General features: G+C 45.1%; 1 protein-coding gene across 11 annotated transcripts in view; it reads left to right on the top strand.

Annotated features, from left to right (window-relative positions):
- Positions 1–13,165, top strand: part of PLXNA1 (plexin A1) — a 424,561-nt gene that overhangs the window by 340,216 nt on the left and 71,180 nt on the right. For all 11 annotated transcript variants that reach the window (XM_077325380.1, XM_077325387.1, XM_077325383.1 and 8 more), the window contains exons 13-19: positions 1,962–2,113; positions 3,567–3,687; positions 4,552–4,688; positions 5,686–5,853; positions 6,672–6,765; positions 8,879–9,115; positions 11,076–11,219. In XM_077325380.1, coding sequence (XP_077181495.1) covers positions 1,962–2,113; positions 3,567–3,687; positions 4,552–4,688; positions 5,686–5,853; positions 6,672–6,765; positions 8,879–9,115; positions 11,076–11,219 — 1,053 coding nt within the window. The remainder of the gene's footprint in view (positions 1–1,961; positions 2,114–3,566; positions 3,688–4,551; positions 4,689–5,685; positions 5,854–6,671; positions 6,766–8,878; positions 9,116–11,075; positions 11,220–13,165) is intronic.

The following is a 13,165-nucleotide window of genomic DNA, read 5'->3' as shown; positions in this document are numbered from 1 at the left end:
TGTATGAACCAGCTCTCTATGTTGATCTAAAGAAAGGGTCATGACCAAGGCTATGACTGCTTTGTTGAGATGTTTTGAGTTTTTTGGTTGGAAAGCAGTATAAAATGCAATAAATAAATAAATATATACGAACAGGCAGCCCCGGGGCAAAAAGGTCCACCTTTGTGTTACTGTAAGGCCAGAGTATTAGATACATGCATTGCTTCTTTGGGACCAAAGAGATGGATTGCTACAGGTACACGTATTCTAATAACTTGAAGCCACCTACCTGAATTCTAATAGTGCAATTTCAGAAGACCACTTATTATGAACAGATAGTTCTAAATAGGAGTGTGCAAAAAAAAAAAAAAGGAATTTTTTGGGATTCAGGTGTACTGAATTAAAAAATATATCAGTATTTCCGTATCACAATACTGGTATGTTATATGGAAATAAGCAGGAAAGCCAAATTCTTTGAGTCCATTTTGCCTCCTTCCGCTTAACAAGCAAAATGGATCACTGAAGTGGCTGCTGGCAATTCAAACCCAGCAGATTGATAGATCTGCCCATTCATTGATAGTTTTAAATGGCCAGCAGCCACTTAAACCCTCCCTTTCGCTTTCCCCCCTTCTAAAGGGAGGGAAGCAAAAGGGACCCCTGTAGTGACTTTCAGCCATCCCAGCCTTACACTGCCTTCAGTTGGCCCTCCTGCCTGATCAAGATCCATCCTTTGTGGGCTTTGCAACTTGTACCTTGCATTGATCCCTTCCCTTTTTTCACCTATTTTGTTGCCTTTTAAATCTTTCCTACCACTTTACTCTCAAGTTTCTGGACTCTTTCAAGACCCTCTATCTGACCCATACTCATCCCCTCTCTTTTTCTTTTATTGGCTCAGTTTCCTGTTGTAACTTTTCTGTAGGCACTGCTTCTCTTTCTTCTTTCCCCATTGTCCTCTTTCCCCTCTGAAATGGCAGCTATCTATTTCTGGGGTCCCTTTCTTTCCCTCCCTTTGGACAGTGAAGAGCGAAAGGGAGGGTTTAAATGGTTGACAGCCATTTAAATGTAACAGTGCACAGGCGGACCTGTCAAGCTGATAGGTTTAAATGGCTAGTAGCCATTTCAATGTTTCGTTTTGCTTCTCTCTTGCAAAGGAGGGAGCGAAATACACAGCTGATTGGTATTGCTGAATATGCCTGCATAAAGGCTGGAATGATTCAGCTTTTATTTGAGCCGACTATACTGTTAGCCAAAACAGATGAGAGAATCTGTGTTCGGCTCAGGAAATATTTCAGGTATTTTTTTTTCAGTTCGAGTGAACTGAATGCACACACCTAGTTTCAAATAGCCTGAAATTTTCTCCCTGTGGATCTGTCTTCAAGTGAGGAGGGTTACCTAGATTTCTTCTTCACTCTTCACAAACAAGAGGAATCCCGAGGCCATTTTCAAAAGCACAAAGTGTCTTCCCTTGTTATCCATAGCCAAAATGCCTTCTTTACAGAACAGATTCTGGCTAAGTACTTCGGAGTGCTGCAAACTTTGACATGGGACAGAAATATAAAAGATCACACCAGCTGTATTTAACACTGACCCATAACTGTGGGAAACTTTTGTCACCGTGTAAGTGGCAAATAATTGGTGTGAAACAGCACCTGGTTTGCTTTGCTGTAGTATGAGGGATGGCAATGAGGATGTTGTATCAGTGGATCATGGGAGGCAGGCTGACTGTCATTGTGTGGCTGTGTTTCCTGCCACCCCAGATTTTAGCATTCATCATTTTAGTTAATCTGGTACTGTGTTTGTTTTGAAGTGCAGCCCACCTGGAGCCCTAGAAAGGGAGTGAGCTAGATTTTTAAGTGAGGAGATAAATAGTGGGTTGTGTGTCACAGTGTCTTAGGAGGCAGGCTGACTGATTACCTTGACTTTGTCATTTGAATGACTGTTCTTTTTTTTCTTTTTTTTGCTTTGTTTTGTTTCCCCTGTAGCTGTTCCCTGAAACAGGCCCCCGTCAGGGGGGTACCCGCTTAACGATCGTTGGCGAAAACCTGGGCCTGAAGTTTGAGGACGTACGCGGGTGGGTGCGAGTTGGGAAAGTGATGTGCATTCCCATTGAGAGCGAATACATCAGTGCTGAGCAGTAAGTACCCTGCAAACAAGGGGGGTGGCAATGTTGCACACATGCGTGCGTGTGTGAAAATGGCAGTGTATGTATATAATCTGCCTTCTGGCTTCCTAGACTGGTGAGTAGCCTAAAGCTAAGAAGGCTGGGCTTTCCAGGGGGACATCACTAACCCTGATGCAGCTACAACTAGGTGCAGAGAGGCCTAGTACTGGAAACATATGTGTGATTTCCAAAGGCAGGCAGACTGTACGGGCTGCCTTTTACAAAAGAGTAGTTGACTTCTTGCTGCTTCATCCCAGGATGTTCCAGACTTCACCATCAGCAGGGTTTAGCTGGTTTGTGTAGAAACCTTTCTCAAAATGGAGAGGGGGCAGGACGGGGTGGCATAATTGATAAGAGAATTGGACTTGGACTGGGTTCCAATCCCTGCTTGCTCATGACTCTCACTCGGTGACTCTGGGCACAGTTGCCTCTCAACCAAACCTTCCTCACTGTGTGGTTCTGATGATGAATTGAGATGCCATCCATGCCAACGTCTGCTTGTGCTCTGTAGAGAAAGAATTGGGTGAGCAGGTGACTAGAAAGGAATAACATATAAATCTTTCCGGCTATTTGGTTTCAGAGGCTGGCAAAAATGTTTCGGAAATTAGAATTTGGATCCGATATGACATTTTTGTTGGAAGGACTCTTCTGGCTTCATGTTTTATTGGTGGTAAACCAATGGCAACACATGGCTGAGCAGAGTGGAATCCCAGGATATACAATGTGGAGCTTTGGCTTGAGAAGAGTTTTTTTGCAAGGGAAAGGTCTCTGTGGAATTGGCATTAGCTTAAAGAAAATCCCATACCTTAAATGCAACTCCAGTCATCCTAGCCATCAGAGTCCTAAATATATGTAGAGAGATTTGTACTGTCTAAATCTGATCTCTGTGGAAGCAAATAATTTCCTTCCACCCTCATGCATAAATCTATAGCTCGAGATCCATAAGAGAGAGGGGTCCATAAGAGAACTCAGAAACCGTGGATGCCTTTCTTTTTGCAGATTCAAATCACAATGATATTCAAATCACAATGATATTTTTGGATCACATTGTTTCAGTTTTAGGCAATACCCAGCATCCAATATGCACTTGCTGTGATGGGGGCAGGGGTGCAGAGCTAGGGGTTTCTGTTTTTATTTCACGTTTTTTGTTGCACTGGAAAGGATGAATATCCTGCTTGGTCAAGCATTATGGCATGTCTAATATTGGATGTATGCTGAGAAATCATTTCCTGAAATTAACTTTCTTTTCAAGAGCAGCCTATCATCATAGTGCAATGGCAGGTTGGAAGGAAGTAGTTGACCTGCACTAAAAAAATAAAGCGGGAATGTCGGCAGCGGGGTCTTGGAATACTTCCCAGATTCTTCTGGGCAGCTCTGCTCAAGCACTGCATACATGTTAAAAGAATGCTTTCTGTGCCTCCCCCAGGATTGTCTGTGAGATTGGAGAAGCCAGTCCTAGCAAAATCCAAGATGCACCTGTGGAAGTCTGTGTCAGGGACTGTTCCCCCCACTACAAGGCCACAGCCCCGAAAAGCTTCACCTTTGTGGTAAGGGGTATATAGTATCTGTCCTCCTTGTGCTGTTTCTCTTACTTTGAATCCCCCTTGGTTTTGCTCCGTCCCCAACAGAGTTGTGAACAAACCTATGCTTGGGAATGGGAAGTTATGCCCTAACTTTCATGGTAAGCTTCTAACATGGCTGCCAGTCAGGGAGTGATCAAGCCATTAAGGATACAAATGTATAGCTTTAAATTTTTCTGTGTTGAGGCTCCTGATTTAGATTTTTAGTGGCTGACGGTCAAGAAAGCAATTTTGCCTAGGTTTTAGTTAGTTTGGAGTGGGCTGTCCTGCAACTTACTTGGAAGAGATCCAAAGGAAAGTCAAAGACTCGGAGGTGTTACAGATGAGGGAGGTGGTGTTTTTCTTCTTTGTGCCGGGAGGTGGCTTTTGCAAATAGCGGTGCTTCCCACGTTAGTGATAATTGAAGCTGGCTAGCCGACAGGATTTGTCCGTCATCTGTTGAGATTCTCTCCCAAAGAAAAGTACCACATTTGTTGCTGAACATTTGTTGTAGCAATCCATGCAAAAGAGTGTTGTGATTCTGTGTTGCATATGAATCAAGTAGTTTGTTTCTCTTTGTCTTTCTAGTCATATGTGTGCATTTTTACTGATACAGTGGATTGATAATGGCCTGATTTCCTAGTGCTTGATTTTCTTGCCTGCCTTCTCGAAGTGGATTCCAGTAGAATTAAAGAATGTAGCGTCACAGTGTGATACATGCAGTGGCACAAAATGGCTGAAATGAACAGAATTTCCCCGGTTTTTCTCTTACTGCATTTTTTCTGTTGTTTCTTGATACCGATGATATTGTTGAACTATGGCATATTGTGTTTTTCTTTCCCCCTTTGACAGAATCCCACATTCTCACAAGTGACACCATCACGGGGTCCTCTCTCTGGGGGCACCTGGATTAGCATAAAGGGAAAGCACCTCAATGCAGGAAGTGACATCACAGTGACCATCGGGGGGCAAGCTTGTGCCTTTTCATGGTGAGGCTAATGTGGGTTTGGGTGAGGATTGTGATGTGCTACAGAACATCGGAAAAGAAATACACTGGATTGTTTGAGGGGTGTGTAATTATATTCATGTATGTGTATCCATCTGAAATGAGGTATCACTCAGGAGGAGCCAAGCAGGCACTCTAGTGCCTGATATGGAATTTCTTTTCAGAGCTCTCAGTTTTTTTAAAAAAAGTCCAAAGACTGTGAATTTCTTTTCCCTCTCAAAGGCACAAATCCCTGAGCCATGAAGTGGATAATTTTTAGATTAGGGATGATAATGGAGCGGCTCTTTAAATATTTTCCTGCAGTAATTACTGGTTATCAACCCTAATCGCTGCTGTTTGCAGCAGCCTCATGATGGGGAACGTTCCGGAGCTACTGCAGCTTCAGCGGCTGCCTTTGCGCCATTTCTCTTTTTGTGCTAACTGATCATTCTACTAGCAATTCCCTGAGACTGAGAGGGAGGCTACTACATATAGGAAGGCAGGACATGTGAAAGAAGAGGGGAACAGCTCCCTGACCATGGAGCATAGCTGGCTGCTTCCCTGGACAGTCCTGTTTGGGTTCTTTCCCACATTCCCCATGCATGGGCCCAGGACTATGTCCAGAAGCGGCCAGGGTGAGGGGGTGGGGGGCTTGCATTGTTGTAGTAAGCATTCCCGAGTTTCCACTTTGTTTTTCAGGAAATATTGCCTTTTAAACCATAGGTGAATATATTAATTTTGATGCACAGAAAGGATGTCACTTCAGCAGTGTTGGATATTCAGTAGAGCAGGTTTCAGAGCAAGATGTGCTCCTGTGATCTATTTAGGAAGAGGAGATTGGTGCTTTCCACACACCATAGCAGGGCAGTTTGGTGCAAGGTTGGTCTGTTGAGAGACGTCCTAAATGATATCTGTTCCTAAGTGGAACATCCAGTATGCTGGAGTTTATCCAACAGTAAAGAAATTTACCTTGAGTATTTTTCTTTGACTGCAACCCACAGGAGAAATGCTGGTGAGATCCGGTGTAAGACGCCACCTGGCCAGGTCCCAGGGGAGTCAGCCATCCTCATTCATATAAATCGAGCTGTACTTAGCAGTCCTGAAGTGATGTATTACTATACTGAAGACCCCACCATTCAGAAGATAGATCCGGAGTGGAGCATCAACAGGTATGTGTCCAGGATTAGAAGTAGGGGTTGGAACATTTGGGTACCTGTTCTGGCCTGGGTAGCCCAAGTTGGCCCAGTCTTGTCAGATTTAAGAAGCTAAGCAAGGTCAACTTCATAGTACTTGATAAGAAGACTGCCAAGAAAGACCAGTGTTGGTACACAGGGCAAGGCTATGGCAACCACTTTTGTATGTCTTTTGCCTTGAAAACCCTGTGGGGTCACCATCAATTGCCTGGGACTTGACAGCCATAACCACCATCTACCACCCACCCAAGACCAAACAGTTTTAAGAACTCAGGATATGTCTCTTTGAAACCAGTCTTTAGATGCCACATGAAGAATCAAAATAAAACTAGAAGGAACAAGGTTATTTTATCCTGGAATTTTGAATGGGGTATGATTTTTATGCTCCCTTAAGCCCTGTTGGTTCTGAGGCTCCTGCAGTGATCTCCTAACAACCTTTAGCTCTGTCAGTTCGGATCCCAGGCTGTGAGGAGACGAAGCCATTATGGAACACTAAGATGGGGAAGATGCTAGAAGATGCTAGAAAATCTTTTGATCCCTCCCCCCAGTCTGGATCCAGTACAGAGTATGTCCATGGGAGTTCTCAGTGCATTAGTGCATTATGGGGATGAATGAGATCTGGAACAGGAAATGCTCACATTCATTGATTGAGCCTTATAATTACAGCTTGAATATAAAAGATACCATGTGATTGCCTTATGTTGTTCCGGATATGGCTTTTTGGTTTGGTTTACTTAGCAATGGTCTGTGTACAAGTAACTCTTGAATAATCCTTTCTCCTGCTTGCTCCATAGTGGTGGGACACTGTTGACAGTAACAGGCACCAATCTGGCCACAATCAAGGAACCCAAGATCCGAGCTAAGTATGGCAGCTCTGAGAGGGAGAATGTAAGTATATTTTGGACATTCTGACTCAAGCACATGAGTTTTTCAGCCAGAATATCAGGCAGTGTGATAATGACATTTTCTTTGGTATATGCTTTTGGTAGTCAAAGAGGATTGAAAGGCTTGTGTAACACTACAAAAGCCTCCAAAACTTGTGTACCAAAAGAGATAATGGGATATACAGTGGAACTTTCACTTATTTGAAGGTCAGTGTGACCTTCTCCAGAACACTCTTCAGTGCTCAGTGCTGTCTATTTCTTCTGGAGCAGGGAAATGCTTTGAGATGCCAGACTGAGTAGAGGCCAGTAGCACAAACGCAACTAAAGAAATTGGCTATTGGAAATACTGTTCTACCTTTTTTCCACTGTACCTGCTCCCCATTACTAAGAAATGTTTTAAGCACCCTGAGCAAACGTATAAAAATAAATAATCTCTCGTCTTTCCAAAATGTACCCTTCATTGGAAGGGCTCTTAGAGTGATTTTCCAGATCTTGAACCTGAGTCTCTGTGAGGGTCCGCTGGATCTTTTCCTTGTCTCTGCTCCGCCATCTTGTTAGCTGGGGTGGGTCTCTGTATCCAGGCAAACAATTTAATTGAAGAAGCAAGGTCTCAGAACACTGGCTCCGTCAGGGCAGTTTGCCTCCTGCCATCCGAGTACCTGTGCTAGTTCCCTCACTAACGGAAAGGTCTCCTACCTCCTCATTGGCACTTGCCTTCCCAGTAAATAGCTTCCCCTGTGCCCTAGACTCACCTCCCAAGCTTTCAAAACCTCACTCGCTCACCTGGGTTCTCAGTGTCCACTTTCGGACGCTGAGTCTGCCCCCATGGCCTTGCTCTTCCTAGCTCTGCCCATTCCTCCACCGCACACCCTGATGCTCCCCCGCTCTGTTTGCCAGAGTCAAGAGAAGGCTTTGGTTGCAGCGGCTCCTTTTCAGTCTGGGTCAGGCTATAAGGTGAAGAGTTGCACAGCCTCTCTGGTAGGTGGGTGTTGTTGCAAGATTGGGGTCCTGCAGTGCTCTGTTCAGGAGCATGGCAGGGCTTTCCTCCAGAGTCGGGCTGGTGGAGTCCCAACAATCTCGTAGTTGCTTAGAACAAGGATTGGCTTTTGGTGCTGGTATCTCATCCTTCAAGATCGAGCTGTATCTGGAGATGTGCCCCCTGATCCATCTTTGCATGACAACATTTTGGGGCACATGAAAGCTGTTCAACAAAATGAAGAACACTACAAAATTGTTGGGTGGTGGGGCATTTCTTTCTGGCATGGGAGGCACAGTTTTTTTTATTGTTTGGTTAATCATCCTGCATTGTGTGAAAAAAAGTCTCCCCGAGGTTTGTTGTCGGCCACATCATGCTTTGTGGAGAATTGTACTGTTGCATCTAACAAGTGCATTATGCAATTACGCAAACAGTCGTGTTCCCTCCCTAAACCACAATGGCAAGTGGAAAATGAGCATTCCTGGGATATATCACCTTTTGTGGTAACAATAATAGGAAATAGCAGAAAATAGCAAGAGGAAATGCCAAGCAAGACACAATGACAACAGCTTGGCCTGCATATATCAGGCTTGACAGCACACAGTTAAATTAAGACTATTTCTGCACGCTTTCAGAACTCTGGCTTACTGGGGACATTTGCCCTTTTTACTGATTGGTGTGGCTTAAATAGCATGAACATAAATTCCAAAGCAGAAGGTTAAATCTGTTTTTACTCAGCAGAGGCGCATGGTACACTTATTAGAGCGCTAAGTCTACAGTTGTGGAAAACCTAGTGGTTCCATCTTCTGAGTCTATTTTATGGGGTAGGAGCGTGATGGCATGATTTTGGGTCTGGCCAAAGCACTGAAGCCAGCTGTGAAAAGGGCCCTGGGCTTTCTCAGCTGAATTTCCTGCCTAAGACAGCACTTCATTCAGCACTGCGTCTTTCTTCTATTTAGAAACACCACCCCCAGCCATACAAACACATTTTCTTGATCACTGCTATTATACCCCATGAAGGAGAAAATGCACAAATTTCCTTCCAGGAAGTGATTAAACTTGACCTGACTTTGTGTTTTGAGATCAAATGAAATCAGCGAGAGACGATGTAGATTAAATCGAGTGGTCTATTCCTTTGCAGAACTGCACTGTCTACAATGACACCACCATGGTATGCTATGCTCCCTCCATTGATAACCCAGACCGGAGCCCTCCAGAGCTTGGTGACCGACCAGATGAGATTGGTTTTGTCATGGATAATGTCCAGGCCTTGCTGATCATCAACAAAACTAACTTTGTGTATTATCCAGACCCTGTATTTGAGTCTCTCCCTTCTGGCATGTTGGAGCTCAAGCCAAGCTCCCCACTCATCCTCAAGGTAATAACTCCCTTTAACTTTATTTCTGCATCTGTTATCCACAGGCATTTCTTCCCTGTAGTAACTGGTGTTCCTAGTCTTTTGGTAAAATGTAAATTGAGAGCTGAGGGCCCTAATGGAGCTATCGCCATTCTGCAGGGCCTTCTGCCAGGTCTTTGGTTGAGGCCAGAGTCAGGAACCTCAGGTTACACAACAATATCCAGCATACCCCACCCTGAGCGGGTGGATGGCTGCAGGGATTTGGGGCATGGATTATGCCTCCCATCTTGGTTTATCCTCTTTTATCTAAGTTTTGTTGTTTTATTATGGGATGGGGGTTTTATCGTGTTTTTTTGGGGGGGGTTATATCGTACCCCACCACGAATCCCCAGAGAGTGGCGGACTAAAAATCGAAGGGAGGGAGGGCATCTATGCATGTGCAGCTTGGAAGATGAGTCACGTGGGGTGTTTTCACATCTCCAGCTGACTCCTCTTTATCTGCCCACCAAGTTTACGGAAGATTGGACTTGGGAGGGTTGCCCTTACGGTGCCCCCAGGAAAATACTATTCATGGAGATTTCAGGTACAGGTTTTGGAGTGTATAGAATGGACCCTGTGTGAGTTAGGGGCATCACAGTTATGGCACGCCTCCACAAGATGCCTTCCCATATGTACTGGCTTGGGAGTTCTCAGTTGCAACCCACCAAGAAGGTGTCCCCAGGAATGCTTTCTGGGAAAATGGTGTCAAGAGTGAGTTCTGGTAGATTCCCCCCCACCCCACGAAACATGCGGGAGATAATTATTCCAGGCACTGTTCTGGATGGATGGGCTGGACCCATCCTCTCTCCAACAACCAGATAAATGCATGGCCAGCGTCTCTGCCCTGGCCTGGCTCTTTCATGCGTACCTCCTCTCTGCCAAAAACCATGCCAACAAAGGGAATGCATGATCATTCCTACACTTACATACATCTGAGACCCATTGTGATGGATGGGAGCCCTCTTATTGACAGGCAGCAGATCCTGTCAAGTTTTGTCGGCCCCCTTTTTGTGTTTCCAAGTCTGGAAAACACCACCTCCACCATGGTCTGGGTGGGCTTCATTTCCATACTGCCTTAATCTGTACCCAGATGTCTGGAGATTTCTTTGGATACCACAGGCATAATGAACGTCACTTCCCAAGCCTCGATCCAGACAGAATTCAACGCCATTTTGGCTTATCACACAATTCGTGCCCACCGCTAGTCTGGAAGCCTTAGAATGAAAGAAAGAGAAAATACTGATATTGATTTAGAGTCCTTTCCTCAGACATTCAGGGTGAATCTTGACTCTAAGCTTTCAGTTATCCTCCTCTCCGTTTCACAGTAGCATTGTTGGGTGGATTGTTTGGGATTGAGCATTTGAAGGGCTTCTTTCCTGTAAGTTGAGAAATCTTGACACTAATGATGTGCTAGAGTAGGGCTTACACCTTTAAAATGGCAGAGTTGGTGATGGAAAATATTATCTTTTTTGTTCAGAGAAGCCATCCCTTTGTCGCTTCTTTTCAGCCAATGATGGCTTGGGGTCAGCTTGGACATGTATACAATTTAGATGAATTGGAATGTTTCTCATTCTTTGACAGCCTTATTCAAGGAATGAGGATGAATAGAAAGAGCTTTGGGGGGAGGGGGTCGTACCCTGCTTTTACTCCCTGAAGGAGTTTCAAAGTGGCTCATAATTGCCTTCCCTTCCTCTCCCCACAACAGAGACTCTGGGATTTAGGTGAGATCGAGAGAGCTCTGAGAGAAACTGTGGCTGGCCGAAGAGCATACTGCTGGCTGCAAATGGAGGGGTGGGGAATCCAACTTCAGATTAGAGGCTGCCACTCTTAACCACTGCATCAAGCTGGCTCTTCGGGTGCTAGATCTACTTCTCTTACGGACTTGAAGAAAAGGGCCTAGCAGCAAAAACAATAACTCTTATGCTTTCTTTCCATTTTAAAGGGTCGCAACCTGCTCCCTCCAGCGACTGGAAATTCCCGTCTAAACTACACCGTGCTTATTGGTGACACGCCTTGTGCTCTCACAGTTTCCGAGACCCAACTACTCTGCGAGTCACCAAACCTCACAGGACAACACAAAGTGACGGTAAAGCAAGCCAGGCATGGCTCCTGTTGAATTTTGTGTTACTGTAACAGCCTTGCACCAGGCACTGAAGAGGCCCATATGATCCCAATGTATAGTTAGTGCAGAATATATGTATCGCCCCCTGGGTTTCCTAACTTTCCTCTCTTGGATCCAAATTCTGCTACTAGATCTTGTGGTTCTATACAAATAAATTATGCATATTGTTTGTGCAATGTTTTGTACTAAATTTATGTTGGGAGGTAGTGTGGCTAGAAAGGAGCAGGGAAGCGGCGTCCCTGCTCCTTTCCCCGCAGCGAGGCGTTGTGCATGGCGGCACCTCTCCATTGCCTCCTTGGTCCAGGATTGACACTCGGCGAAGCGGCTCCTGATTCCCCCCCCCCCCGAGTTTTTATCCTGGACAGAGCCTGCCCTAACTCCTCCCAACTTGCCCTTACTCTTTTATTTAATAACCGCGGAGCAGTTTACAGATTTCTTAGATTTTTAGCCCGCCACTCTATGGAGACTTGTGGCGGGGTACAATATAAACCCCCTATAAAACTTGATAAAACAACATCCCATAACAGAACAACAAAACATAGTTCCTCTGGGGACACCAGAGAGGGCAGGGAGCCAGCCCTGGGGACAGGGGCAACTCAGACTATGCATTACTGTGTTATGGGATTTGGCCCAGAGTTAACAGAGCATTTGGAATTCCAGCAGAACTGAAGAGGAATGGATAGGTTTGTTGTGCATTATAAGGCTTTTTAGATTCTAGTGCTTAACATTCTGCCAGGAGTCACATATGACAAGGAGCTTTATGCAAAAATTGGGAGGAAACCCCACAAGGTACTTCAGTTCTGAGTTTGTTGTGGCGCTGTAGCAGTGGCTTTCATTCATCTGTTACAAAGTTCTCCACATTGCATTTGCTTGTCTGATAAAATAGAGGAAATGGCTACCGTACTTCTTTCCCGACAGTTCTAGCTGTGTATTCTCAAGACATAGCAAAGGGTCTGTCATTCCCCAGGCAGCATGAGAGCCCACTTGGGTAATGCTGCACACAGGCATGAATATGTCAGTGCAAGGGCTAGCATTCCCAAAGGTTTGGAACATGTCCGCTCTACTCAAATGGACCGGATGCTCCCTATGGTTTTGCCATACACATCCTCCCTGGGCCTCTTCTTCATATTTAGGACATTCCTAAATGATCCGCAAAGCCATTTGGGACTTTATTTCATCCCTTGCTTGCAGAAGGATGTTACAAATACATGCAAGGGCTCCAAGAAGGAATGCTGTTTACCTGTTTACCGGCTATGCCTCCCTGAATGTGTTAAATAGGATTTGTTGTCTATTAGGTTGCAGCACAGCTATTTGAATGCACTCTGAGGCTCAGCGTGGCCTCGGGTGTTTGAAAGGGACCCAAAACCTTTCCTCCTCCAGGCGCCTCATCCATCAGGGAGTGCACTTTGCATCCCATCTGTTAGTGTAGCGTTGCTTGAATAAGACATCAAACTCTCTGCCTGCTCCTTGCAGGCATCAGCAACATATCAGCATGTATCTGCATCCCATCGGACCCCCTGTGTACTCGTTTGGACAGGCTGCTTGAGATGTAACCCTGCGGTGCCCAGCCCTGGTCTTTTCCCACCAAATGCATTTGCTTCCTTCTGGGGCAGCAGTTGGTGCTAACCGGAAGATGTTTCTTGCCCTTCTTGGGATACACCTCGTAAGGCTGCATTAACCATTTATAGGGACATGCTGTCCTTTATTTTAAGAAATCAGTAAGGGAGGTGTTGTTTTCCTACTAGTTACCGTGAACATTTCCACAGCTCTGCTTGTCTCCATGGGACAGCAGAGGCCATCAGTGGGAAAAAGTTTCAAGTGCTGGCAACATTCCTAGGAGAAGGAGCCTGTGCCGTGGCAGATTTCAGGGGTATTTTATTTAATTATTTATTTTAATGATGTAATGGACT

This window comes from Paroedura picta, chromosome 3 (assembly GCF_049243985.1).
Source record: "Paroedura picta isolate Pp20150507F chromosome 3, Ppicta_v3.0, whole genome shotgun sequence".
Classification (NCBI taxonomy): Eukaryota; Metazoa; Chordata; class Lepidosauria; order Squamata; family Gekkonidae; genus Paroedura; species Paroedura picta.
This window is presented reverse-complemented; position numbering and strand designations above follow the sequence as displayed.